The sequence below is a fragment of the Scophthalmus maximus genome, chromosome 12 (genome assembly GCF_022379125.1).
Source record: "Scophthalmus maximus strain ysfricsl-2021 chromosome 12, ASM2237912v1, whole genome shotgun sequence".
In the NCBI taxonomy this organism is placed as follows: Eukaryota; Metazoa; Chordata; class Actinopteri; order Pleuronectiformes; family Scophthalmidae; genus Scophthalmus; species Scophthalmus maximus.
The window spans coordinates 23,461,454-23,487,692 of record NC_061526.1 but is presented as its reverse complement, the minus strand read 5'-3'; the positions used below and the strand labels follow the sequence as shown (position 1 = coordinate 23,487,692).

Genomic DNA, 26,239 nt, shown 5'->3' with positions numbered 1-26,239 from the left:
ACCGACGCCACACGGGCGATTACCTCCCCATCGTCATGCACAGTTCGGCAATGTGTTGGAGCAGATGGTCGACGAGGACACAGTGTGTGTGTGTGTGTGCAGACATTCATAACTGTGGAAGGGATCTGTTGAGTCTATAATCAATATCTCGCCTGGTTGGTGTAAAGGTTTAAATTCACATCCGATCAATGCTGCATTCAAAACCACACGGAAAACATGATGATGCTCAGAGCTTTATCATCCTCATTATCCTCACTGGGCTAATGAGGAGAATCAATGGAGGATAATGGTTCAACACACATTTCTGTCAGCCTCCAGATGTTCCTCCTCTGGACCATCGATCCGTCCCCAACACGTTCCACCCTTGACAACCATCTGCCACAGCTGGATGTTAGATATCCACACACTTCACCCACCAGCTCGGGTTCGACCCCGCACGTATCGACTCTTTCGCCCCATTATCCTCAAACCATACGTCCGTCGATTACAGCGTTACCTCTCAATGTATTGAGGTTTTTCCTCACAGTAACACGCTGTTTTTGCGGCAGATTCCGGGCCGAATATTTCACACACACATGCTCAGTGTGGTGCAACACAACTTATGTGATTATGAGCCAACGTTTTTTAGCAGGGATCGATCGTTTCTCAAATTCGGCGTTTTGCGGACGGAGTCCGGTGTGACGTTGGATTCGGTAGAGAAATCACGTGCGCGCCCTTAAAACAAATCTGTAAAAGAAAAAACGCTCCCCGGTGGATTCAACTGGGAGGAACTTTCTTTGTATGTCCTGAATAAAGACGTATATGACGAACAAGACACGTCTTCACGACGGTCGTGGAGCAGCGAGCCGCCTCTCACCTCTCCGTCGACCCGTCGACCGTCGCTCCGTCCCCGCTGCGTAATAATCCTCCACAGATGTGAACCGGGGAAAAGTTGGGGAGAGAAAAAATGAAAAACTGCGTCGCCGGATCCTTTGAAAGAGGAAAAAAAAAACAATAATGGAGAGGGGAAAAAAACACTCCCCCACTTTTCTTCTACATCCTGGTGAGAAGGAACGAGGTGAGAACAACGTGCGCAAGTTTCTGCCGCAACAATATTCCCACGACGAGTTGAGGTGAAGTCGAGACGAGCGTCTTTCTGCTTCGTCCCTCCGCTCCCCACGCCCAGGAACCGGTTCACGACATGCCCCGGTTCAGGTGACACACACACACACACACACACTCTCACACACACACACACACACACACACACACACACACTCGTCTAGTTTGCGCGTTGCGCGTTGCGCGGTGTCCAGCGTCAGGATCAAGTCCCGCAGCCGCTCCGCGATCACGCACGCAACAGAAGCGGGGAGGTAATGAGGATCTTTCTTCCTCCTCCTCCTCCTCCTCCTCCTCCCGACAGTCAACTCGCACACCAGATGTGGCCCAGCTTCACTTTTATTTTCAAAATAAAAGCAGCGACTTCCTAAAAGATTCCCCCCAAACAATACTACAACCCCTTCATGTGACGGACTTATTTATTCATTCCTATTTTTTGTAATCCTTTGTTTTCGTATTTTCTCACTGCATATTTATTATGTAAGTACACATTTTGTTCTGTTACTGTATATTTTTATATCTTTTTTTTTTAGACGATTTAAAGAAGAGTTATGAATTATTTTAAATTTGTTGTTGTTGTTTTTTGGCGCCAGCTTCTCCCGGTTTCCACTTATGGTAAACTAAACATTTTGGGATGGAGTTATGTTAGATATGTAACTTTATACACTGAACAATCTAGCGGTTAAAAAAAGGAATTGATTTTCAGATGTGTTGATAATGAAAATGATTGTGGTTGCAGCTTTACGTAATGACAGAGGTTTTTTTCTGTGTTAAGTGCTCGATAAACGAGCAAAAGAAAATACAATTTTACAACAAATGAGCTCAATATTTTTAAAACAAGGTCTTAGAAATTACATTTTGACAATTCCAAAAATCTAACAAACATAAATACAACAGATTCAGATTTTCTTTTGTCTTGCCAAACTTGCGTTGAGTTACGTTGTTTTTGTCCACTTTCTTGTTCTGGAGTTTTACGTATTTAATAGTTTAATAAAGATGATGAACACAAAAAATATGATTTTGAATTTCCTATGTCACAGAAAACAACACAACATGGGTAGCTGAAAAACGTGATAGCACGTGAAATTACTAAATCTACAAAATAAAATCTAAAATTGAATTGAATTGTCTTAGAGTATTAAGAAAAAGTTATGGCAAAGCAAAACGCAGACTCCCTTTGAGATACTATTTCTTTTATTGTGCTGGTTTTATAAAGAGTTTTATTTTGAAAATCCCAGCAGGAAACGGCACACTTCACTCGTTGTGACTTGCCACAGAAAGATTACATGAGCTCAGTCTTATGTGTTTAAATTAAAGGCTTTTAAAGAAAAACCCTTAAAATAAAAATGAGGCATTTAATAACAGAGTGACCACAACCAAAACACGGTCACTATAGAAACAAACCAATATTTCTATGAATAACCCCAAAAAACAAAAAAACCCACATGCAGGAAACAGACTCCTGACAGATGTTGCCTAATCCTGACTTTAGATTGAGGCCAACTTTTAAAAAGATTACATACAGTTTAATTCCAACTCAGAATAATCTATTTAGCCTCTGCAGAGACTTCGATTGGATTTATATATTTTTTCATTTCATCCATACGCAGTCTTTTTTTCTCTCCAGACGTTTTGCAGTCGCAGTAATTCCTCTGAGAGTCTGGGAGAGGCGGCGGCGTCGTCGGCCTGTCAAGCCCAGTTAAGCGTGTAGTCGCCCCCGCTGCTAATTCAAGGGCTCGCCGGGACACAATGGAGCCTTTTGTCTGCAGGAGAATTTTTTTTCTCAGAGTTAAATCCTCTTCACTGGGCCCCGATCGGGGGCCGGAGCCCTTTGTTTCATATAAGTCTGCTCAATGTTACAGGAGGCAGCGGTGAGCAACAGGCGGGTCGCCCGGTCGAGGCTGCGGCGATTCGTGTCGTGGGGTTTTTTATGAGGAGTTGGGTCAAGGGTCAAGGGTCAAGAGAGTGAAGTTGGAGCTTTGATAGACACACACACACACACGCACACACACACATACTTTTTTGTTCTTTACGGTTACGTTTGGTGAGATTATAGTTTTTATTAACATCAACAAATCCCAGGAAAAGAGCAGCGATGATTGGGGCCCTCGCACATACGCACACGTCAGGGATATCACTTCCTGTGTCCACTATGTGGCACTAGAGAACACCCACTAATACCACATCGTGTTTCAGTATATCGTGTGTGTGTGTGTGTGTGTGTGTTCCAGGTATAACTCATGTTGTGGGGGCCTTCATCTTAAGCTAGGTCTTAAGAGGTCTTAAGGTTAGGCAGCAGTAGTCGCAGCTAAGTGGGAGTGTGTGTGTGTGTGTGTGTGTGTGTGTGTGTGTGTGTGTGTGTGTGTGCGTGTGTGTGCGTGTGTGAGTGTGTGCCATGTATTTGACTTGCTGGTCAAACAATGTTTCTGGTTTGCAGTTAAGGGTTGACTGGTCGACTTAAGTGAGCTGTTAATCATGCCACTGGAATGACCAGTCTGTGTGTGTGTGTGTGTGTGTGTGTGTGTGTGTGTGTGTGTCTGTGTGTGTGCGCGTGTGTGTTAACACTGTCTCCTCAAACAAAGCAAATGCAAATGCCGACACACACTCTTGCGTACACACTCTTTCATGCGTTTCAGAAACACCCCGACGCCTGACAATACACATTACTTAGACTTGGGTCATCACACACACACACATACACACACACAAACACACACACACACACACACACACACACACACACACACACACTACCACCGATGTTCTGTCATGTGGACCAAAGCTTGTTTGCCGTCTGTGTCCACGTTCAGGTTTATCGGCCTCAGTAAATTTTGGACAATTATTCAAAACTGTGGATTACGTCCAGTGACCAGGATTTGTGAAATTCCCACTTCCTCTCATATCTGCTCGCGGCAGCTGCAGGACGATCGAAGCAGCTGGTTCAGTTACAGTGATGAGATTTGGTTGAGACAAGGTTCGGGAACAAGCTGGACCACCGCCATCTTGAAAAGACGAGTGAGAGAAGACAGCGTCAAAGACATGAAGGAGGCCGAGACGTTCGGCCATTTTGGAATCTTTAATGGCAAATACTGATCAAATTTGTCAGTTGCTTATCAACCACTGGACTCGTCCTTTAAATCTCACACGACGTTGTTTCTACTAATACAGAGAACTGAAGCCTGTGCTCCGGAGACAAACACTTTGTTTAGACGTCTCGTTTCTATTTTACTTTTTTACTTTCTTGTGCTCTTGTTTTCTCAGTTGTCTCCTCGTCGCCCTCCCTCCCGCACTGTTGCAGCATTAAGTCCATCTGCCCTCACTCAAAGCCTGACATCGACCCCGTGACCTCTGACCCCGCGGGTCTGGTCACCGTTCCACATGCCGGCGCGTCGGGTCGGGTCGGTCGTCCGTGTTGTTTACACATTCCTGCTAACTGCCCCGTCTCCCTGTATATTTCTCGCCGTCATTACCTTCATCCTGGAAGCAGAGAAAACACCACGGAAACTAATTAGATCCTGACATCTGCAAGATATAATTAGGAAATTTCTGGCGTCTTGGTTTCACTGTGTCGAGATTCTCACATTAAAATATTCTGACGGACCCCAAACAAACTGCACAAGACAAAGTCGGACCGTGGCAACATAATGAACATTTACACAACAGCCTAAAAGGGAATCCACTCTTGCTCTAACAAAGACTGGAAGAACAATCCCTGCGTCCCAAAGGCAGAGTAAAAGGGTTAATTTCCACCTAAAAGTTTGGAGCATGTTGAGGAAAACTCTGATCTCGTGGTCCCTGCACGGACTCTTGCAGCTCCTGCATCATAAACTTTCAGATTCATGCAGCTGGTCATTATTTAAACCCATAGTCCGTTACTTTAGATTCTACACCAGTAGAGAACCCGAAAGTTTCTGACGGCACCACGCGCTGAATGTCCAAACTGGATTTTGTTATTTTTATTTTGTTGTTGTTGTTGTTGAAATGTGCATGAAATGACCCACAGGACACTTTTGAATATCCCGTCTTTCGCTGTGCTGCTGCTGTTTACGTTGACCCGACGTCGATATGACGCTGGAGAAAAAGCGAAGACGGACTTTATTCGCTTGAATTCAACTGACACTTTTCGGAGGAGAAAATTCAGAGGAGAAAAAGGTATTCAAACACCTCATTACCACAATGCCCACAGGTGTGTGTGTGTGTGTGTGTGTGTGTGTGTGTGCCTGTACAGTTTTGCTCTTCACTGTCCTTCAACAGTTCAACAACCTAATTTACATACTCATAAATCATTCACACGCACACACACACACACACACACACACCATCCCTCTCTGTCAACGCTGCCAATCCAACAGTCACTTTACTCCGCCACAAACACTGTGCCGTGTTTCTCGGCCAATAAAAATAAAATTCCCATCATGGAAATGAGCTGTTTACATCACAGGCGGCCGTGAAGCTGCATTTAAATTGAGTCATTTAAAAAAAACACTACAACAATGGAGATTCTGTGGAACGATCGATGCTACAGTCACTGTGCTACTGTAAATGTCAGGCGGTGTGAATAAATCTGACCACGTTCAACATCATTACAGATTGAGATATACATGTGAAATAAAGAATATGTCTGGGGGGAAATCCTTGTTTTAAATCACAAAAATAGTCATGGATGAGTTCTCCATCAGACCACACCCCCAACTCTACGTCTCGGTTGGAAAAACAAAACAAAAATGGCACCGATCAAAAAACGCGAAACTCCGGGTTTCCGTGGCGTCGCGGTGGGTTCGCCACTTGCCTAAAAACACGCGTCGACCACACGCAACGTGTTCAGCACCGTAAAACGTTCAATACTAAATACTGCGTTAAAAGGATAGTAGAGGAAATGTCTGTGGGTCGTCAGTCGTCTTCTACAACCTCCAGCGTGAGGTGCTGCTGCGTGTCCGACCTCGCGGTTCCGGTCGTCCCTCAGCCTCAGATAAGCCGCTGGCACAGATACCGTTCTGCCTCCTTTCATCGCGGACCGCTGACGAAAAAGCGCTCAGACGCTCTCACGGCCGAGAGATAAAGCTCCGTCCTGTGTCGCCTGTGACTCGTTTGCAATCTCTGTCCACAACACAGGTCACAGGTCGCGAAACAACTGCACAAGTATGAAAATAATGACTTGGTTTCAGGGTCATAAATGCTCCCGGTAGTTCCCAGGCTGCTGCACTTTCCCCCCTCGTGGGAGGAAAGTAAATTCATAAACACGTGTCATATTCAAGGACAAGACTGGCTCGGAGGTGACCGCGAAGCGCCGCCAACGACTGACAGTCTTTTCATTTGTGTTATGAAAAGTCTGTTTCCTCCAGACGCGCTGAGAAGTGAGAGGAACAACGCGACGAGTAGGTTTGCGAAGCGGCGACTGACTCAATCGGATCGTAGAGGACGACTTTCTCCCCCGAGTATTGAGGTGGAGGGGACACGCCTGGTTCCACTGCAGATGAGCAGTGAATCTCCACCAGGACACCGCCTGCCTTTACATCTAAGGATAGATATTGGCCCCATAAATCATCAGACCAACACACGGTCCGTCGGTCTGACCCTGCAATGTGTCGCGCAGAGACAAAATGAAGAAAGCCAGGTATCGCCATCAAGGAGTGGGATATGTGTCCAGGATGGAGTTCATAATCCCCCCGTTCGCTCCTTCTCGGTGTAATGAAGCCGTTTCCACTCCTCTCACTGAAAAGACCTTCCTCTCACAGTCTCTCTCTCTAATGAAGAGACGGAATAACAGCGTTTCATGTTTCACAGAAAGAAAAAGGAGGCAATTACGCAGCGGAGCAGAAAAACCTTCAACGGCCTTTTACATACAGAAACTCGTCTTATTTCATAACTGATATGAAAGTCTTTTCATTTGGACACTTATCTTTTCTTCACAATGCAACATTTCAAATCAAAGTAGACGGTTGCATGTATCACACGGACACATCCCACGAAGACGCTGACGCAACAGGTTTTTTCACAGTTCGCCCTCCGTCTCTGACACGAGATTGGAAAAGTGTGGGGTATTGATCGGACGGGGAATCAAACACAACTGGGTTCATCTTCTCCGCAATTATGGGAGAAACAAATTGAGCGATCCCTCGCGTCCATTAAGGAACAAATAGAATATCTCACTCACGTCGATACGGGTTCTTGTTAACAGCGCGGACGGCGCGGCGGGAAAGATTAATTGCCCCCGCGGCTTTAAAACGACGGCCGCCGCCGCTCAATTCCTTCCGTGGAGCGCTGCCGACTGTCGAGCACGAGCACTGCTGCCGATGACACTTTCTAAATCACACTTGGTGCTGATGGAGATGAGGAGAGTTTCGTGTTTCATATGGTCAGAAACGAAAGAATTGGAGAGAGAAAAAAACGAGGTTTCCACCTGATGACTGCGCCAGATGAAAAACGCAGGGGATGCTAAGAGTCATGAGGGTGTATCCTGTGGGGAGCGTGAATATCTCCAGCTCACACGTCTCTCAAACAGCTGGATTATTCCTTTCAAACATACCGAGTACATTAACTCGCGGGAACCGTGTCCTCGATACACGTGATTACCGCTGCTTGATTACTTACTCACCGAAGACGTCCCTAATCAGGGAAGAGAACCCCCTGACCCCGGGGGCCCTATTAGTGCCTTGCTCGCACACATGCTGCACCCAGACCTTGCGACGAGAGAGTGTGTGTGTGTGTGTGTTTCTCTCGGGAATAATGGGGGACTGCAGAGGACTGCGAGACAAAGAGCGGGCAGGTAGATTGATGATTGATTAGCTGTGCCTGTCCGGCTGACTGAGGCTCATTGGCAGCCGTCACTTTGATGAATTACACCGCTGAGAAAAACACACTGCACTCTGATTACTGCCAGCAAGACCGGCGTGTGTGTGTGTGTGTGTGTGTGTGTACTGAGGTTGATGGTCCGTGTATAGCCTCTGTTAGGCCATGTGCATATGTGTGTGTGCGCATGCTGCCGCTGACATGCTTCCCTCCACGACTGTGTGATTTGCAGGCAAAGACTTCAGCGGATGCTGCCAGTGTGTTGTTGTCCGTGCTAATCCGCCACCTGCGTGCGTCTTTGGGCTTCACACCGGTTTAGTATTCTGCCGGAGGAGGAGGAGGAGGCAATACATCCCCACAAGTCTGGCCCAAGGTCCTACGCCACTCGTAGACAAAGGCCCGATTTGTTCATATCTAACAAGAAGGATGACGGGCTCGTTGGAAATGTGTCGTCCCTCCGCTCCACCTGTCACGGGATGCGCTGAATAATTAACGCTGACAAAGGGGCATGCTGTGTCTTTTGATCTCGCAAAAGACCCGGGACTTGACGGAGGCGTCAAAATAATGGGCAACTTATTTCATAAAAAGACTCGGGGAGCCGACACGGGGTTGGACCCCCATCAGTGTGTGAAGGCTGCAATTGATGTGGGCGGACTGAATCTGCTGACTGCTGCTGTTTTCAGCTGGAATTATTGTTTTTAAATGTGCACATATTTAATGCGAGACAGCGACTCTCATTGTGAAAGGTGACTGTGGCTGTCGTGGCTCATATCTTGTATCCGCTAACCAACATTTTAACCGAGTTATCTCTGAACATCAACCTTCGCTGTCTCGTGTGTGTGCAGAAGAACTTTTTTATTTGATGTGACACACACAACTTAGAACAAGCAGGTTTATTTCAGTAGTTCTTCACATTAACAACGTGAGTACAAATCACTTCTCCATCCCTATGTCCTTGGTGAAGGCTGACCTGAACACCGTGAGCCAGCGTGAATGCAGAACATCCTGTCTGCGTTTTATCTGTTCCTCTTCTTTTTTGCCCAAGGCTGCAGCAATGCTTCGCTGAAAAGCGAGAAGCGTGCTCAGCACTGTTTCCCACAGAAACGAATAACGTACGCGTATGATATTACAGTATATATGAGGATGCTGCTTTCATCGGTGACCTGTCCTTTGAAGTGTGCAGGATAAAAAACACGGAGGCCATAAATCAAAAGGAAGGTGCTCCGACGAGCACTCTTCAAGCAGAAAGAGGACACAATGATGATGTTTGTTTTCCTACTTTGTCTACAAAAAAATCTGAACCCACCTTTCTGAACCCTGAACTAGTTTATAATATTTTGTTTATTTACATCCGGTGTTTGTGTCCTGATGCAGTTTACATGTGCATGTGCAGGGAAAGCTGCTGTGGTGATATTACGCTTCCTGGTCATAGGAATACAGGGAGTATCAGGACCAGCGCAAGGGCCTGAAAGACAAATCTAACTCTGATGTTTTACTCATGAATTACCATATAAAAAAAGTTATTGTAACCCTGTTCTACCCACCTATGCAGATGGACTCAACTTCTCGTGTCTTTTGTCTGCAACTGTTCAAATGAAACTTCTTAATCTTAGGAGTACCTCCAAAAGAAGAGGAGCTTTGCCTTCAAAGTATTAAATGACAGACATCCTTCCGGAGTAGTCGTTAGACAAAGATTTAATTATGATAGGAGTAGCTCTCTGTGATTGGTTTCTGTCTTTATAGCAGTACTTCCTGGTGTGACATATATGATTGGTCCAAGACATTTGCAGCAACAATCATGGGGCATTCTCCTAAAACCAACACAACAAAAACTTTAGTGGACATGTGCATCAATGTTCATTAGGAGACTCTTTGTATTATCTGTGGTATTTATGAAAGAACTAGCATTGTATTGCAAATCACTGAAAAAAGGAAAATAGACATTAACCTACTGTTAATGTCTTAACTTTATTTTAAGTTATTTTATTTACTTTTATTTTATTTGTTTCATCTTTATTGACTTTGTGTGCAACGGTTCATCCGAATCTTCCTCAAACTCCAAATCTCGCGAGATTACGGATGACTACGCGAAGTTAAAGGTTAAAAACGCGCAGCACGTAGTCTTTTTGGGAAGCTAGCATTAGCCAAAAGTTATTAATATGAGGATATGACTAGGCTTATAATGTTATGAAGGAGTTTCAACAGAGACTAATAAACAAACAAAGAGCCGGCCGGCTAGGAAGCGGCGGGAAAAAAAACACTGGTTGGACATGAAGGAAGAGGGACACATTGACGACAGAACGACAAGCTAGCTAGCTAGCATTAGCGTTAGCCCCGAGGCTGCCGGAGACCCGCAGTACTCTGTCGTACCGCCAGGGGAATCAAAATGGCCGCGACAGAGTGCGGAGGACACGGTGCTCGTCGGGGGACACCTCACACCCGGATGTCCCGGTGGAGGAAGGAAGGAGGAAGGAAGGACACGGTGCTCGTCGGGGGACACCTCACACCCGGATGTCCCGGTGGAGGGAAGGAAGGAGGAAGGACACGGTGCTCGTCGGGGGACCCGGAACACCGCGACACGCCGCCTGCAGCTCGTTTAAACGGTGAGTTTTAAAAACACAAACACAAACTTCTAGTGAAGTTTTTATTCCGTCAAGGTTTGGAGAGTGAGAGTAGTTGTGTATGCCACCACAGCAGAAAACTACTCTGCATTTAAATGTATAATGTCTTTATTATAGACTTGTGTGTATGGAAAAAATGGGTCTTCTAATTGTTGAGCGCTCCACAACAAGTGACGTCACCATGAATCAGGAAGTAAGAGCAACAACAAATCACAGGAGCCACGCCCCCTCACATCTGTCTCTGGGTGTGATAACGTTGTTGTTGTTGTTGACTTACAATGTCCCCCTGTACATTTAAAAAAAATCTTATTGAGTTTGTCGTCATTTACTTAAGATGACAAGAAAGGCAAAGCTATAAAGCGTAAAGTTATAAAACTCTCCACAAAAAAGAGAATTATTATATGTCTGGAATCATTATTTATCTTTAATAAATGAACAAAATATAGTTTGTATTGTCGTTTTGTGTTCAAACACGTGTTGTCCATCATCATAATGCTGATGTATTATCTGCAGTGTGTAGGTTTTATTGTCACGTTGTGGTTCTGACATGTTTGTGACGTGACATGTTGAAGTACTCGCCTCTCAAAGTGACCACAGCACAGTAATTGACTGACCCCGAGATTCAATCTACAAACATTTTTAATCTGATCGTGTAATTCTATAAAACTCCTCCTCCTATGTTTTTCATCGCAGGTTTTAAAGTACATTGGATTAAGGCACAAAAATAAAGTTGGATTGAATTAAACTGGCAACAAGTCAACAACAGCATGACACAACTAACATAGGAAATTAAATCTCAAAGTATCTAATTCATTTTTTTTCCTTCCTCTCTCATGAGAGGTTTATGTCCATCTCGTAAAATTGTGATTGTGCTCTTGTAAAACCTGTGTGGATATAAATGTAAAAGGAAGAAAAACTGAAAGTTACTTTAATTGAATCCAAATTATTATTCCATCCCACTGTAAATTGGAGGAAAAGTACAGCTGCTATAATCCTGTGTCCTTAGATCTGAGAACAAACTTCTCCCGCCACACCACCTCAAAGCGTAGGGCGCCCCCTAGTGGTTAAAGTGTGCATCATGAGCGTGACAACATACTGAACATTGTCTATAAAGGCAGAACATGGCAGAATGAACAAATATATGGAAAATCAGGTGTTTAATCTGTGCTGTTTAATCATCATCCTGTTGTTGTTTTTTTTGCATAATGCAATTTACTACTACTGTTACTGTTTTCACGTCTGCATATTATGTACTGTTATTTTTATACTCTACTTTTGTTTTACTTAACAAAATGTTTTATTCTCACCCGTCAGTCTGTTTGTTTGTCAACGGGTTGAAGGATGGATCATTGACCAAGAGAGAATCTGTTAAATTCTGCCATATATCCAGCAAAAAGGTGGATTCTGCTATGTTTTCTCACCCCTGTTTAACATTTTCACAAATTTTCCAGGGAATATTTCATGTATCTTGATGGGGCGGGGGGTTAGCACAAGAAAAGAAGACGATGGTTGGACTGATCTTGGGATAAGGGGAACATTTGATGCTGGAGTTGTAAAATTAGCGTCTGTCAGTGGGAAAAAAAATGGTGAGGTTTTTGATACAAATGACTTGTGACAACCTGAATTAGTTTTGACCGACACCCGTCACATGTTGCATGTAAGTGTAACATGCTGTGAAGGTTAAAATCGACTTTCTATTTGTTGGGCTGTAACCTCGGCAACATCAAGGCTCATTGTTTTCCTTCCTCCTGCGTCCGTCACATCTGTTCGTGATCAACTGATTTTCCTCTAATCCGCCGGAAAATCACGTCGCACTCAGATTGTCATCCGTCCATTACGTACGTTCACCGGTTGACTGCTGTCGAATAACAGGCTTCACCTAGCGGAACAATCCAATTACTAAATAAATTACTAAATAAAGTTTTCTTTCTGATAACCTTCACGCGTCAAACACAGCGATGGTCCGTCATCTCGTCGGCTGGTGGAGGAAATTACTTTTACTGTGCAGCTTCTGAGTTTATTCACTTTTTTAAAGTTTGATTTACTGCTTGATGCAGCAGGTGAGTGACACTTTGAGGTCAGTGGCAGCAAGTGTCCAGAAGGTGGCAGCACAGACCAACAGCTAATCTGTGTGTCCTGCTCTTCTACTGTGATCTTTGTGAGGACCAACTCCAGTGGGGACATTTTTGGAAAGTGAGACTGTGTGTGTGTGTGTGTGTGTGTGTGTGTGTGTGTGTGTGTGTGTGTGTGTGTGTGTGTGTGTGTGTGTGTGTTCTGGAGAGGGGAATGGTCCCCACTTCCTGTTCTGGGGCAGCACGTCGGTCAAAAGCTTCCCTCAAGAGACGGCGTTCTCACGCTGTCAAGTCTAACCACACACACTCACAGATATATGATAATTATATATGTGTGTGTGTGTGTGTGTGTGTGTATATATATGCACACATAGATAAGGTTTGATTATATATTTAATCCTGTTATTTGTGTCACTAATCCATATGTCATTCATTCATAAACAGGATTTAATAGTCTCTCGCTCTCTTCCTGTGATGAAAGGTCACAAGTGCTACTTCCTCCTCTGGTGACTTGAAGGTCAAAGGTGGAGGTCAAACAGCTGTCTGATTTTTTTCTTCCCCTCCTACTGTATGTACACTGTGTGTGTAAGGGTCAGAGGTCACGTTTCTTCCTGTCACAGTTTCTTGGGAAACACTGGTTGATGGGAATCTCCTCACACTGCTCTGTAAACACACACATGATGTCTCTCTGATCTCCCTGAACACACACACACACACACACACACACACACACACACACACACACACACTCACACACACTCACACACACTGCAGCCCCCAGGCCGTGGCCTCTCAGCTGGGAGATGAAGTCCCGCCTTCCCCGTTTAACATCCGCGTCTTCTATTCAAAAGGTCGATGTACAATAGATGTACTGTACAGGCTGCAGGGTCGTCAACCCCGAGGTTCGAACCTCCTCGCGGAGTCGCAGGTTACAGAAGGTTTTTGGGGTTTATTATAAGATAATTCTTCAGACTGTGGAAAACATGTTTTTCGAGTTCAAATCTTTGGTATTTTCACTGTTGTTTCATGAAATTGTATTTTTTTTAACCCTCCAGCTTTACACTAATGTGACATTAATACACATTGTGATGATAATATTGGCCTTTTAAGATTAAATATGAATATTTTATTGTTATTACTTCCACCTGGGAGGTTGTGTTTGTGTCTCTCTGTCTGTTGGTTTATTTGTCAGCAGGATTATGTTAAATCTACTGAACCGAAAGACCCGGACCTGGAGCCGGGTAGAACCAGTTACATTTTGATGAGGGTCAACTCATGTTTTTTTCCACTTTCCTCAGTTTAAAAAAAAAAATTAAATAGATTTTTGATAAAATATTAAAATGAATAGAGTGGACTAAAAAAAAGTGTTTTTACCATAAATATTTGTCTCATTTGAATTTGAATTTTTGGTTTCATCATTCAGGACAATGAGTTGAAATATTCCACGACAGATGATCATGTACATATCATTTTCCAAATTATTTCCAAAGGATGTGTGAACACAGGAAGTGTCCTTCGCAGAATTTTTTTTAATTTTTCATTATAATATTTGGGAAAAAGGAGTTGGATTTATTGATGTTTTCCAATCATGTTCATCACAGTAAAACCTCCATCTCTCTTGACTCGTTTTGAAAGTGTGAGTGAACAGCGCCCTCTTCCGGTTTCCTGCTGCAAATAAATCTGGCTTCAGTTCAAAATAAAACGCAGCTCAGGTGTAAGAGAGAAACAGATCTTAACGGATATGATGAGTCTGTTAAATCTGTTGACTGTCACACAAGCTGCAGGACCTGAGCCTCTGATCGACTGACTTTAAAATAAATCATAGTTTATATTAACCGACATTATAAAACCTTATATATAAACGGCGTTATTCGGCTTTAACGTGACCTAAATCCTGCATCGACGATCACGTGCACGAGGAGAGAAGATATCAGCGGGGGAGTATTAGTGTGTGTGTGTGTGTGTGTGTGTGTGTGCGCGCGCTGTAATGTAAGATATTGTCATTTCCTGTCCTCGCACCTTCAGAGTAAACCGCAGCGAGGGGCCGCGTTGACCCGAGGACGAGCCCCACAAACGTGCGACAGAGGCCGGGTAAGTCCAAGGGAATGCCCCCCCCATCTCCCCATCCATCCATCTCTCCATCTCTCCATCTCTCCATCTTTTCATTCTCAGCCAGGCGACATCATCCTCGCTCCGGTTCTCCCCGTTCAGAGCGACACTTATAAGTAGGTGCTCTTAATTTGAAAGACGGTGTCCGCACCGGACTCCTTGGAGCAAACCTTGAATTTACACCGTTTTGACTGTAAATAAAGAACGAATGATACAAAATGCAAATAAACGTCACACATGGATGAAGGGAGGCAAAATCTGCAATTTGGCATCGTCATAATGCATCGATATACCTTATAGATTTATAGCAGAAATATGAGTTTGATTCACGCGCATCTCACGGAGGATCGGGCTGATCTTGGTGCGAGGGGAGGTGCGGGAGTCGAAGGCGGGACGGTTCGAAAAAGTTAAAGGTTTTGCTAAGAACTATCCTCCTGGCTTATTTATATTCTTGCCGAATATAAAAGTGAAGTCTGATTGATTTAATAGAATAATTTACGGGGTATTTCATATTTGTGATATTTATCTACACGTGTTCAAACCTTTAATTTACACATTTCTTATTGGAGCTCGGTTCATGTCAAAGGGAGATGATGGAATCACACAAATGATTTTAGCATTGCTTCATCGTTTTCCATATGGTATTTTTGAATCTATGTCCAGGATTTGCATCATCATCATCTTCTGAATTCTGCAGCTCATATTAATAACCATCGGTCCAGTCAATGATGGGTCGTGTTCGCCTCAGTGATCAGCTGATCGGATCCAAGGTCTCTTCTTCTCTCTGCCGCAGTCTGATGCCAAACAAAACGAATCCTTCATCCTCATGTGCAGCGACGTTTCAGATTTCATATGAAAGTCAAATATCACTTCATATACACATGTTAAATGTAATTACTTTCAAATAACATTTTGTTTAAATCATCTATAATACTTCCACGGTGTTAAATATATATATTCACTTTCATATTTCTGGCTTTTATACAATATTTAACGTCCATCTCTCAGTAACGTCTTGTAAAATATTGACAATCCCTCAGCCAGAGCTCTGAATTGTATTGACCTCTTTTGTTTGCATCATGTTAACTGTTTATTTTATTTCTATCCAATATCTTTATAAAATATTCAAACATGTTTTTTTTTTTTTTTCTTGTGCTGCAGAGGTGGAGGTCAGGTTCCTGTTGACCTGTCACGAGGTCACATAGAGGTCAGAGCCGTGACGTCAGAGCCGTCACCACCACATGTGGTAAAACTTCTCCAGGTCACAGACTCCGAGAGGAACCGACGTGTCAGTTGGCTGCAGGAGGAGCTCATAATAAACCTCCTGCTCACTGCTGCAAGTTTGGAAATGTGATAGGAGGGCACGTTGTCAAAGCAGCTGAAGTCTCATTAACTTAAACCGGAATTTTGACTTTTGCATCTTCAAAATAAAATATTTTTTGCCACCATAGGGAAAAAACAAGTTCTCTGGGAAATTTTTAACAAACAGTAGAAAGAGAATAGACCTGATTAATGGAATGACTGAATTTGAGAAGAAATTATAAGAAATAAAAACATTTATGTGCATTGAAAGACAGTTAATCACATACCTGATGTATGGAAATCAAAAATATATTTGAACGAAAAGAAGGATGTGAATCACTACACAGGTCAAAAAAGCAGATTAATAAATTCATGGTATTTTGAGTAATTGATTAACGTCAACTGAAAAAACTGGCTCAACTTTTACCGTATGTGGGTTAGGGGTTAAAATTGACCTTGATACCTTTAATATTTCACTTGATATCATGCTTACGTAGTTATTAATGTGCGTTCAATCATTTTATTATTAGACTTCACTGCATAGCTCACGCAAGTACAATATATAGTTATTACTCTTAAGTATGAACGAGTCTTAATCTGAGTCAAATTAAATACTTCACTTTTCAGTGTCAGTTATTGCGTGTTTTATTTTGAAGGATACTGCCGGAAGCGCATCATTGTGTTCGCTGTAGCTTGACGCCGCTGGCAGAGCCAGAGCAGCAGTTAAATGCGGAGCAGCTGATTCTGTTAGGGGGCTAAAAATAATCAACTTTTTTTTTTGTCTCTCTCTCCAACTCTCACTGTAAATCTTTTCCTCTTCCTCGTTTCTCTCCGTCTGTTTTTCTGACTTTATTTAAAAAAAAAACAGGTCTAAGGAATGAAACGGTGTCAATAAGGATTATTACTTTTCTCTTGAGGTAAGTTACAGTATGCGAACTTTTAACTGTCTTATCTTAATGACGCAAGTCATGATTTGATTTGATCAACTTTGCTGTCAACTAAGGAAGAAATATCTTTTTTATTAAAGCTGAAATATGATTTACCTAAATTTCAGTTTAACTTAACATTTAAGCACAAGTTACTCTCAACTGTCCAGACTAATGGATCCACCTGTTTATGACCACATTTATTTTCTCATGCTTTGTTGTTGAGCTCAAAAAAACAACAAAAAAAGGTATGATTCATAATTCATTTTCTGGTAGTGCGGAACAGCTTCTGTGGTCTGCTTCAGTTCTGACTTTTACATTTCAATGGCGCCAAGTTCTTGTGTTGGAGAAGACGCATCAGAGCATAAATAGAAACATGTCAACGCACCTCTGTAACATGATTAATATTCATAACATGTAACATTCATCCGTCTGCCTTTGTGTTCATTTTGATAAATTGATGTTTTTTTCTCTGCAGTACGGCACCAAACTACAAGCTGCATCTCCCCCCCCCCCCCCCCCCCCCCCCCCAAACAAAGATGGCCGTCAGTAGCATCCATTGCGGTCGCCATCTTTGTTTTCGTGTTTGGAATTTTCGCCATAATGTTACCCCGCTAAAAGTTAAAACATCCGACTTAGCTGAAGGAAATGTTAGAAAAGGGCGACAAATTGATGATATGAACAACCAAAAATTCCCACTTTATAACTTATTTGAAGTAGGTAATAACACTATCTTTTTGCTTGGAATAAAACGATAAATCGAATATCAGAATAGTAATGTATTATTTTTTTATGAGCCATATTTATTCATCTTTAATTTGAAATCTTAAGTCAGGTAGTTTGATTTGTTTATGGTTGATACAGTAAAATGTAGAAAATCACATATTTGTTTGCGTGAATTAAAACTGCACAAAAAAAATGCACATTTTCTTATAAGATACATTATTAATGTTTTCTTAAGCTGTGAGAAGCCAAGAAGAATTATTCCGTGACTGTTCGTAGCCACTCAAAGCTAATTAACGTTAGTTTTTAGCGAGTTAGCTAAACTACAGATTGACTCCCTTGGCTCTCACCTGAGTAATATATACTCTCTTCCAGCAGCGCAGCCAAATGTGGTTGTAGCTCGTTGATGTTGATGGTGTTTGAACATTTAGCAGAAAGTATTTTTGTCGTTCACCAGCTGGGACTGAGGCCTGTGAAGTTAGTGTCAGTTAAATTCTGAGACTGTAACGACTTTTAATAACATGTGGCCCTTTTAAACACGTATATACTAATTTGACATTACTGACACCAGAAGCTCGGGGCCGAGCGGCTGTGCAGGGCCCGTTGACATAGCTCTCATGCCTGACACTGACGTACGTCCCTGTGAGTGAGTGAACGCACTTGAATAATGTGACGTGCTGCAAAAAATGTCTGGTCCAAAGGTCGAGCCGGAGCGCCGTCAGAGACCCAGACTGTTAAAAGATCATGGACATATGATAATCAGAACAATAATTACACAATAAGATGTATTTTTCTTCAGACTGACCCCGAGGCCTGTGTGGAGCCGTCGGCCGGTGGCATGGCCTTGTCGTTTTGCGGCAACGACGATGCCTACGGCGTGGAAAACGGCACGCTGAACAATGGCTGCTTCGTGGACGCTCTCAACCTGGTGCCCCACGTCTTCCTGCTCTTCATCACCTTCCCCATCCTCTTCATCGGTGGGTGAACTGACGCCGCCGACTGGCGATCGTCTGCTGTCGAGCGTCGTAAATAAAACTAACCTTAACTCGGGACTAATTTCCATGAACACTGGAGTTAATGCTGTCACACGTGTTCCAAAGTCGCTGCATATGATAAATAACTTCACCTCCACTGCCGAGAGAAAGGAAACATTTCCAGGAGTAAATATTTAGAAGTTCTGCGTCTATTCCTTAACAGAATTCTGTCTGGATTCAAACACACAACAGTGTGAGTTTCTGCGTGACGGAGTGTGTGTTGTGTGTATTGTGACAGACGTTGAAGTGTTTCCTGCCTTCACCTTGTTCTGCTGGAGAGTCTCACGAGTGATCCCGGCCGTCGGGGACGGGAGGAACAATAATCCAGAGTCCGAGGATTATAGGAGCAGTTTGATCTTTGCTCCGATCGTTGACTGTCGGATGCTCGGAGCAGTGAACATGCCTTTCTTTCTCCGTGTGTGTGTGTGTGTGTGTGTGTGTGTGTGTGTGTGTGTGTGTACGTGTACGTGTGTGTGTACGTGTACAGTAGTGTGTGGGAATGACTCTGACCAGAAGCCCTCAGCCTTCTCCCCAAGGACTCACTAACTGATGCTTCCTGGTTCTGGTTTCTGTTTTTGTGTGGTCTCAGTCTCCTGAGTCAGAATTTGGAAGAAACTTGTAAAAGAAATGAAGGATTTGCGTCTTTATTATTATGGATTTGTTGTTGAATGGGATGATTTCTAAAATGAATTTAAACCATTTTTCTATGTGTCTGTGGCAGGGCCGGCCCAAGGCATAGGCCAACTAAGCGGGGGCCCCTAAGCCCAATGTAACAATAGGTTCGATACAACCACAGTGCGACAGACAGGTGGTGGAAAAGGCGTAGTAGCGTATAAAGTTAAAGATAAAAGATAATGTCACAAAAGAAAGGACACGCAAGAATAATTTCAATGTTTTACCGTAAACATTCACCTGCTAGCTTCCTGTCAAACAAGCCTTCGGTTCAGTCAAGGTGTCTTCAGCTAGATTCCACTCACATATTTAAGATTAAAGTGCAAATTTAACACTGGACCACTATTGTGAGTTGTCGCTACATTTAAGATTAAAAACCATAGAAGCATAAAGGCTGACGCTGGTATAATGTGAGCAACACAGCTACTGATTAAATTGATTAAATTGTCATGTTCGTAATCACCATTAACACTTTCCTCTCCCCGTCTCCGTCTCTGTCTCCGTCTCCGTCGGGCAGGTTGGGGCAGTCAGAGCTCGAAGGTCCAGATCCATCACAACACGTGGCTTCACTTCCCCGGACACAACCTGAGATGGATCCTCACCTTCTCGCTGCTGTTTGTACACGTCTGCGAGTTCGCGGAGGGGATTGTCTCCAACAAGTCCGTCGAGACGACAGGAAGATGGTTTTGTCCAAATAGTTTATCTTGCATGCTTTTTTTTTGTTTTACTCTAATTGAATAAATAATCATTAATTGTGCGTATCTATACTTTGTACACTAATTCGTATACATATACTTTGTTGTCTTTTTGAATGTATTTGATTTGCTTATTTTTATTAGAGTAGTCCTGTCTCCGTTTTTTTCTCTAACTTACTGTAATATGTTGTCTTTGTTTTCAGGACGATGGGAACGAATCACCTCCACCTCTACATGCCGGCGTTCATGGGTTTCGTCGCCGCAACGACATCTGTGGTTTACTACCACAACATAGAGACGTCCAACTTCCCCAAACTGCTGCTCGGTGAGTGTCAACAGTTTTTAATTTAAAAACATTGGACACATGGACACAACGTGTCCATTTTTATTTACAGGTGAAACTTTATACTATTTAACTTTCTCTCTCTCTCTCTGTCTCTCGTAGTCCTTTTCATTTACTGGGTGCTGGCGTTCATCACAAAGTCCATCAAGCTGTGGAAGTACGCGGAGTTCGACGTCGGACCGCAGCACCTGAGGTTCTGCATCACGGGCCTGTTGGTGCTCCTGTACGGATTATTGATGTCCGTGGAGATCAACGTCATCAGAGTCCGGGTGAGAAGATAGACTCACATCTCTCATTGGCAGTTTGGTTTTTGATGATGCTTGTGGTTGTGAATTAATGACAAACACTATTTAATAATAATTATTCTTATTATCTTCTCGTGTCTCCTCTGTAGAGGTATGTCTTCTTCGCCAACCCTCAGAAGGTGAAGCCGCCAGAAGATTTACAGGATTTGGGGGTTCGCTTTCTGCAGCCGTTCGTCAACCTGCTCTCCAAGGTACTGTACACACACACATACACACACACACACACACACACACACACACACACACACACAGTCGTATTTATAACATCTCAGTTCGTCATGGTGATTTTGGATGTCAACAGGCTAAAATTCAAAGTGTCTCATTTCCAAACTCACTGTTTATTGGCAAATGTTATTAGAACCCCACTTTGCACCAGAGCCAATATAAAATGCTGTGAATCCTGGGTGCGTTTTCCAGGCGACCTACTGGTGGATGAACCCTCTCATCATGGGAGCCCACAAGAGGCCGATCGAGCTGAAGAAGATCGGCAAGCTGCCCATCGCTATGCGAGCGCTCACCAACTACCTGCGGCTCAAAGACGCCTACGAGGACCAGAGGGTGAGCGGACGGGGACCGACGCCCGACTCCACCCGGACGCGGCGCTCCAGCTGTATCATAGCTTCTCTCTTTCTCCACACAGACGCCGGAGGATCCCAATCGAGCCCCGTCGATCTGGCGCTCCATGTACCGAGCGTTCGGACGTCCCATCCTGCTCAGCAGCACCTTCCGCTACCTGGCCGACCTGCTGGGCTTCGCCGGGCCGCTCTGCATCTCCGGCATCGTCAAGTTCCTGAAGGTGGAGGAGCGCAACGCCACGTCGGACAAGACCATGGTGGGTCTGATGTGGATCTCAAAACTTAGCGCGTCACACACGACGAAAAGAGTGTCTGATTAAAGAATTCTGATTAAAAAATATATTACACCAGTAATATCTTAAAAGATCCATCCAAAATGTGAATATTTTCTGGTTTCTTTGCTCCAATATGACAGTTGACTGAAAAGTCTTTGGTTTGTGGAAACACAATCCACATTTTTCACCAAACATGAATCGATTAATAATAATAATAATAATACTAATAATAATCATCAGAATATTCGTTATGATTAATTGATGATCAGAATTGTTGATTACATTTTTGGAGGTGGACTAAGTAAATGAGTAGATAGTGATTCAGCCTCATCATCAGCTGTTGGAGCAACTGTTACACTACCACATGGTCGGAGCTGATGTTGTTGTCGAGTGGATCTCTTTAGCAGAGACAGAGAACAGAGCCTCCGCTGCATGTCTGAGTTACACGGAAAAATTCCCCACTCACCTCACACTCCGTGTCCGAGGGAAGGACTGCGCAGCGTCACGGCGAGTGTTTCCATACCACACGCCTGTGTGTGCGTGCGTTGTCATCCTGTTTTATTTATACATGTTACCTGTAGTATTCCGCCTTGTATCTTATTCTATCTCCATGTTAAGCTCTGTTATTTTTAAATTTCCGTACATGTTTTCGTAAATTTTTTAGTTATTTTTCGTATATTTTTCGGTACATTTTTTCATTATTTCCCTCAAATGAAAGTTTGTTCTGTGTATGTATGTAATTTTGTGTGTAATTTTGTGTTTTTTTGTGTGTGTTTGTGTGTGTTTTGTAGGACACCTACTTCGGCGTCCATTTCATGTCGTCCACTAAGCTGCTGCAGAACACGTCAGTCCTCGCCGTCCTCCTCTTCCTGGCGTTGATCCTGCAGAGAACCTTCCTGCAGGCCTCGTACTACGTCACCATAGAAACGGGCATCAACCTGCGCGGAGCCCTGCTGGTGAGGGAAACTTACGAAATTCAGTTTCCATGTTTTCGCCTGAAAATCACGTGTGGTTCCTCCTGTGTTTCATTTCCTTGTTTTGTTTTCAACATTCAGGCGATGATTTACAACAAAATGCTGCGTCTGTCCACCTCCAACATGTCCATGGGCGAGATGACGCTGGGGCAGATCAACAACCTCGTTGCCATCGAGACCAACCAGCTGATGTGGTTCCTCTTCCTCTGCCCGAACCTGTGGGCCATGCCCGTGCAGGTAGGACGAGCCGGACTCGGAGGTTTGTGTTATATCTAATGTAACGGTAGTAATCTGATAGATTCCTGGTTTCAGATTGTGATGGGAGTGATCCTGCTCTACTACCTGCTGGGCTTGAGCGCCCTGGTCGGAGCGTCCGTCATCGTCCTGCTCGCTCCGATCCAATACCTCATCGCCACCAAGCTGGCAGACACACAGAAAAGCTCGCTGGTGAGCTGCCTACTAAAGCCCTTATTTTTTTTGTTGATATCATCTGGTAACTGTCACAGTCCCGTAACGTCCGATGTGGTCGCATGTTGCAGGAACACTCCACCGACCGTCTGAAGAAGACCACGGAGATCCTGAAGGGCATCAAGCTGCTGAAGCTGTACGCCTGGGAGAACATCTTCTGTGACAGCGTGGAGGAGACCAGGGGCAAAGAGCTCACCTGCCTCCGGACCTTCGCCCTCTACACGTCCATGTCCAGTAAGAACGACACGAAACAAAACCTCCGACATGAGTCTGAGCTATGACGAATTTCGGTTAACCTGCTTCAACCAGTCGATTGTGTTTCTCTCTCTATGTGCAGTTTTCATGAATGCTGCTATTCCCATCGCGGCCGTTCTGGCGGTAAGACGGTTTCACCACACCTCTGTGGCAGAGTGACTCCTTTTTGATTTGTCAATATCAACAAGAGTCAAACAGGTCACGAGAGACGGATCGTAAAAGTTTAAAATTTCTGTCTCGTAGACGTTTGCGATGCATCACTTCATCAACAAATCCGTCCCCAGTCCGTCCGAGGCCTTCGCAGCTCTGGCCTTGTTCCACATCCTGGTCACGCCGCTCTTCCTGCTCTCCACCGTCGTCAGGTTCGCCGTGAAGGCTCTGGTCAGGTGAGCGCCTGAGTACAAGTCAATCTTATATTTGTATTCATGGTTACTGTAAAAAGAGATTGACTCTCTGGGATGTAAACCCGACTAAACAAGGAAACTGGATGTGATCCAAAATCTAATTAAAAGGGAACTTGGAAGAAACCTGACATCAGAGAAGAGAAACTCTAAACTCCTGAGAGATTACTGGTGCTGGTATCGACACAATTAACCATGGACTACGTGCGTGTGTGTGCGTTTGTGTGCGTGTGCGTGTGTGTGTGCGTGCGTGTGTGCGTGCGTGCGTGCGTGCGTGCGTGCGTGCGTGCGTGCGTGTGTGTGTGCGTGTGTGTGTGTGTGTTCAGTGTCCAGAAGCTCGGCGAGTTTCTTCAGAGTGATGAAATCGGAGACGACAGCTGGCGAAACGGAGACATGTCCGTTTTCTTGGAAGCCGGAAAAAAACACCTGGGGGCGGTGAGTCGCTCTGATGACACCAGATCCATCAACAAAACTGATCAATCACCTTATTATTTATTATTTCATAGCTAATTCAGGTGAGGTTGTCCGAGGCCTGTGTTAACAGACGTCACATTAAAGGACTGTAAAAAAAAAAAATAATCTAAACATTCAAAGCACATTGACGGTGCCAGGACATCGCTTTACGGTTTCCTCGTGGGTCAATGAGCTGATCCAGATGACGCTGCTCACATTCCTTCCGTGTTACTGCGGGCAACTCTTTTTCCACTTCGGTTGTTTTCAATTAGGGGAATATCAGGGACTTTGTTTTATGTCAACGCAGACGCCTGCTGTAAACAGGACGGCATATAGAACGATATGGAAGACATCACTTGAAGTACAGAGATTGGTATTTTCATGGGTCTGGATCATAATGACAGAATAACGTGGCAGCAGTGGGATTCAATCCTTTAGGGAAGAGGGAACCTCCGCACTTCCTCTTCTCCCCCAGGGAACTAAAAGCGGATGCAGGAAAATGAACAGTTTATTAGTTATTAGCCGACTTCAAATCTCTCTCTATATGTTTTCCCTCAACGTTCTCCCTCGTCCTTTTGATTTCTCCCCCCAGACCAAAGCCATCAACAGGAAGCAGCCGATGCGCTACCAGATGGACAACTACGAGCAGCCGACCCGGCGGCCGATGAGGCCCTCGGAGACGGAGGACGTGGCCGTGAAGGTCAGGGGTCAAAGTGGGGGAAATGACCGGAGGCGGGAGGATATAAAAAATTCAGGAAATCTCATAGACAAGGAAATAACTAGAAGTGTTTGTGGTTAACAGTCTGGAAGATGTAAAGTTTTTTAAGTCTTAAAATTCTTGTTCAGAAAAAATAGTGTGACTGCAAAGGAGAAGGTTTACAGGAAAAATGGGATCTAAATATGACAAATCATTTTAATTTTCGGATTTTATACACAGAATGTCAGATTAAAAAAAATATATTACTTGATCCTCACCCAGATTTTTTACGTCTCACACACTCAGAAGTTACGTAGGAAGACGCTGATCGCTGTAGTTCACAGGAAACAATGTCAGAGTATTCATTTTTACACCATCGTCCCTCCCAAAACTAAAAATCATATTTTCACCCGGAATATTTCCCATGATTTAGAATCTAGTGATTTTCTTTTACCAGTACACAGACCAAGTCACGCTGAGAAGAAAACAAGTTATACATCAGCTGTAAAAGACGTCTGACAGTCGCTTTTTCACATCATTTTGAATTCTGATGAAACGCATATTTCAGTATTTATTACACAATGTTCTTGCATCATGTGGTCGTTATCGTAACTCACACAGGAGCTCCTCTCTGTTCTCATCATCTACTTCACTCCATCAACAGCTGTGTCATATCTGTCACGCGGGCGCGACGTGAGATCATACATGTGTCGTGTGTTTATGTGCGTGTATCTGCGAATATGCGTGTGGACGCAGGAAGGGTAGGATTCACATGAGAATCCGTTGCCCCCCCCTAAAGGCCCTTGTGGATTTGTCCAACTTTTTTTTCTCAGCCCCTCCGCATAAGTCAGCGCTTCCTGTCTCATCCCTGCGGAGCGACGCCTCCGACCGACCGGACGGACAGTGTGATAATTAGAGAGAGAGAGAGAGAGCTGGGGAAAACATTGTTATATGTTATATGTTTCATACGCATAAGTATGCGAACGCCCGAAATATATCATCCGTCCTCTTCTTTCTCTAGATAATATCTAATCGCTCTTTCCATTTTTTTTCCTGCCACATCCTCCCTTAGGAATTTTTTCTTGTTATTTATTATTTTGTTTTTATATTTCCTTTTGTTTGTTTTCCTGATGGGTAGATTTAAATTGTTGTTTAACCCCTCAATATAATAAAAGAATAAGACAAAAAAAATTAAACAACTATTGTAATAGTCATATTCAGGTATTTATCATCAGAGAGTTTTTATCTTGAATGTGTTTTTGTTTTGCGTAGGAACAAAGATGTTCCTCTCTCGAACGTTTTTTGGGAAGTGTGTGACGGGGAGGGGGTGGAGGATGGGGGGGGGGGGCGTCAGATTAAATAAACATAAAAGAAACAAATAAATGCAGCAGATGGGAGGAAAGTAAACAGAGCGAGCAGGAAGCAGGGTGATAGATCACTGGACCGGGATGA

General features: G+C 43.8%; 2 protein-coding genes across 11 annotated transcripts in view; one reads left to right on the top strand and one right to left on the bottom strand.

Annotated features, from left to right (window-relative positions):
• Nucleotides 1–1,319, bottom strand: part of LOC118289320 (plexin-B2) — a 90,815-nt gene extending 89,496 nt beyond the window's left edge. For 2 of the 3 annotated variants that reach the window (XM_047336312.1, XM_047336313.1), the window contains exon 1: nt 857–1,303. The gene's annotated coding sequence lies outside the window, so the exon portion shown is untranslated. Of the gene's footprint in view, nt 1–856 lie in introns of all 3 variants that reach the window. The other variant, XM_047336310.1, reaches the window with a different exon arrangement.
• An 8,473-nt stretch (nt 1,320–9,792) lies between these two features.
• The window catches only part of LOC118289754 (ATP-binding cassette sub-family C member 9), a 43,362-nt gene continuing 26,915 nt past the window's right edge, over nt 9,793–26,239 (top strand). For 2 of the 8 annotated variants that reach the window (XM_035616768.2, XM_035616753.2), the window contains exons 1-18: nt 9,796–10,490; nt 14,606–14,671; nt 15,851–16,908; nt 18,440–18,617; nt 19,864–20,005; nt 20,245–20,366; nt 20,487–20,653; nt 20,779–20,880; nt 21,107–21,247; nt 21,330–21,521; nt 22,331–22,495; nt 22,595–22,750; nt 22,826–22,960; nt 23,053–23,215; nt 23,319–23,359; nt 23,480–23,622; nt 23,964–24,072; nt 24,683–24,790. In XM_035616768.2, the coding sequence (XP_035472661.1) occupies nt 18,479–18,617; nt 19,864–20,005; nt 20,245–20,366; nt 20,487–20,653; nt 20,779–20,880; nt 21,107–21,247; nt 21,330–21,521; nt 22,331–22,495; nt 22,595–22,750; nt 22,826–22,960; nt 23,053–23,215; nt 23,319–23,359; nt 23,480–23,622; nt 23,964–24,072; nt 24,683–24,790 (2,025 nt within the window). In that variant the 5' untranslated portion in view covers nt 9,796–10,490; nt 14,606–14,671; nt 15,851–16,908; nt 18,440–18,478. Of the gene's footprint in view, nt 10,491–14,605; nt 14,672–15,850; nt 16,909–18,439; nt 18,618–19,863; nt 20,030–20,244; nt 20,367–20,486; nt 20,654–20,778; nt 20,881–21,106; nt 21,248–21,329; nt 21,522–22,330; nt 22,496–22,594; nt 22,751–22,825; nt 22,961–23,052; nt 23,216–23,318; nt 23,360–23,479; nt 23,623–23,963; nt 24,073–24,682; nt 24,791–26,239 lie in introns of all 8 variants that reach the window. The other 6 variants (XR_004786246.2, XR_004786232.2, XR_004786244.2 and 3 more) reach the window with 6 other exon arrangements.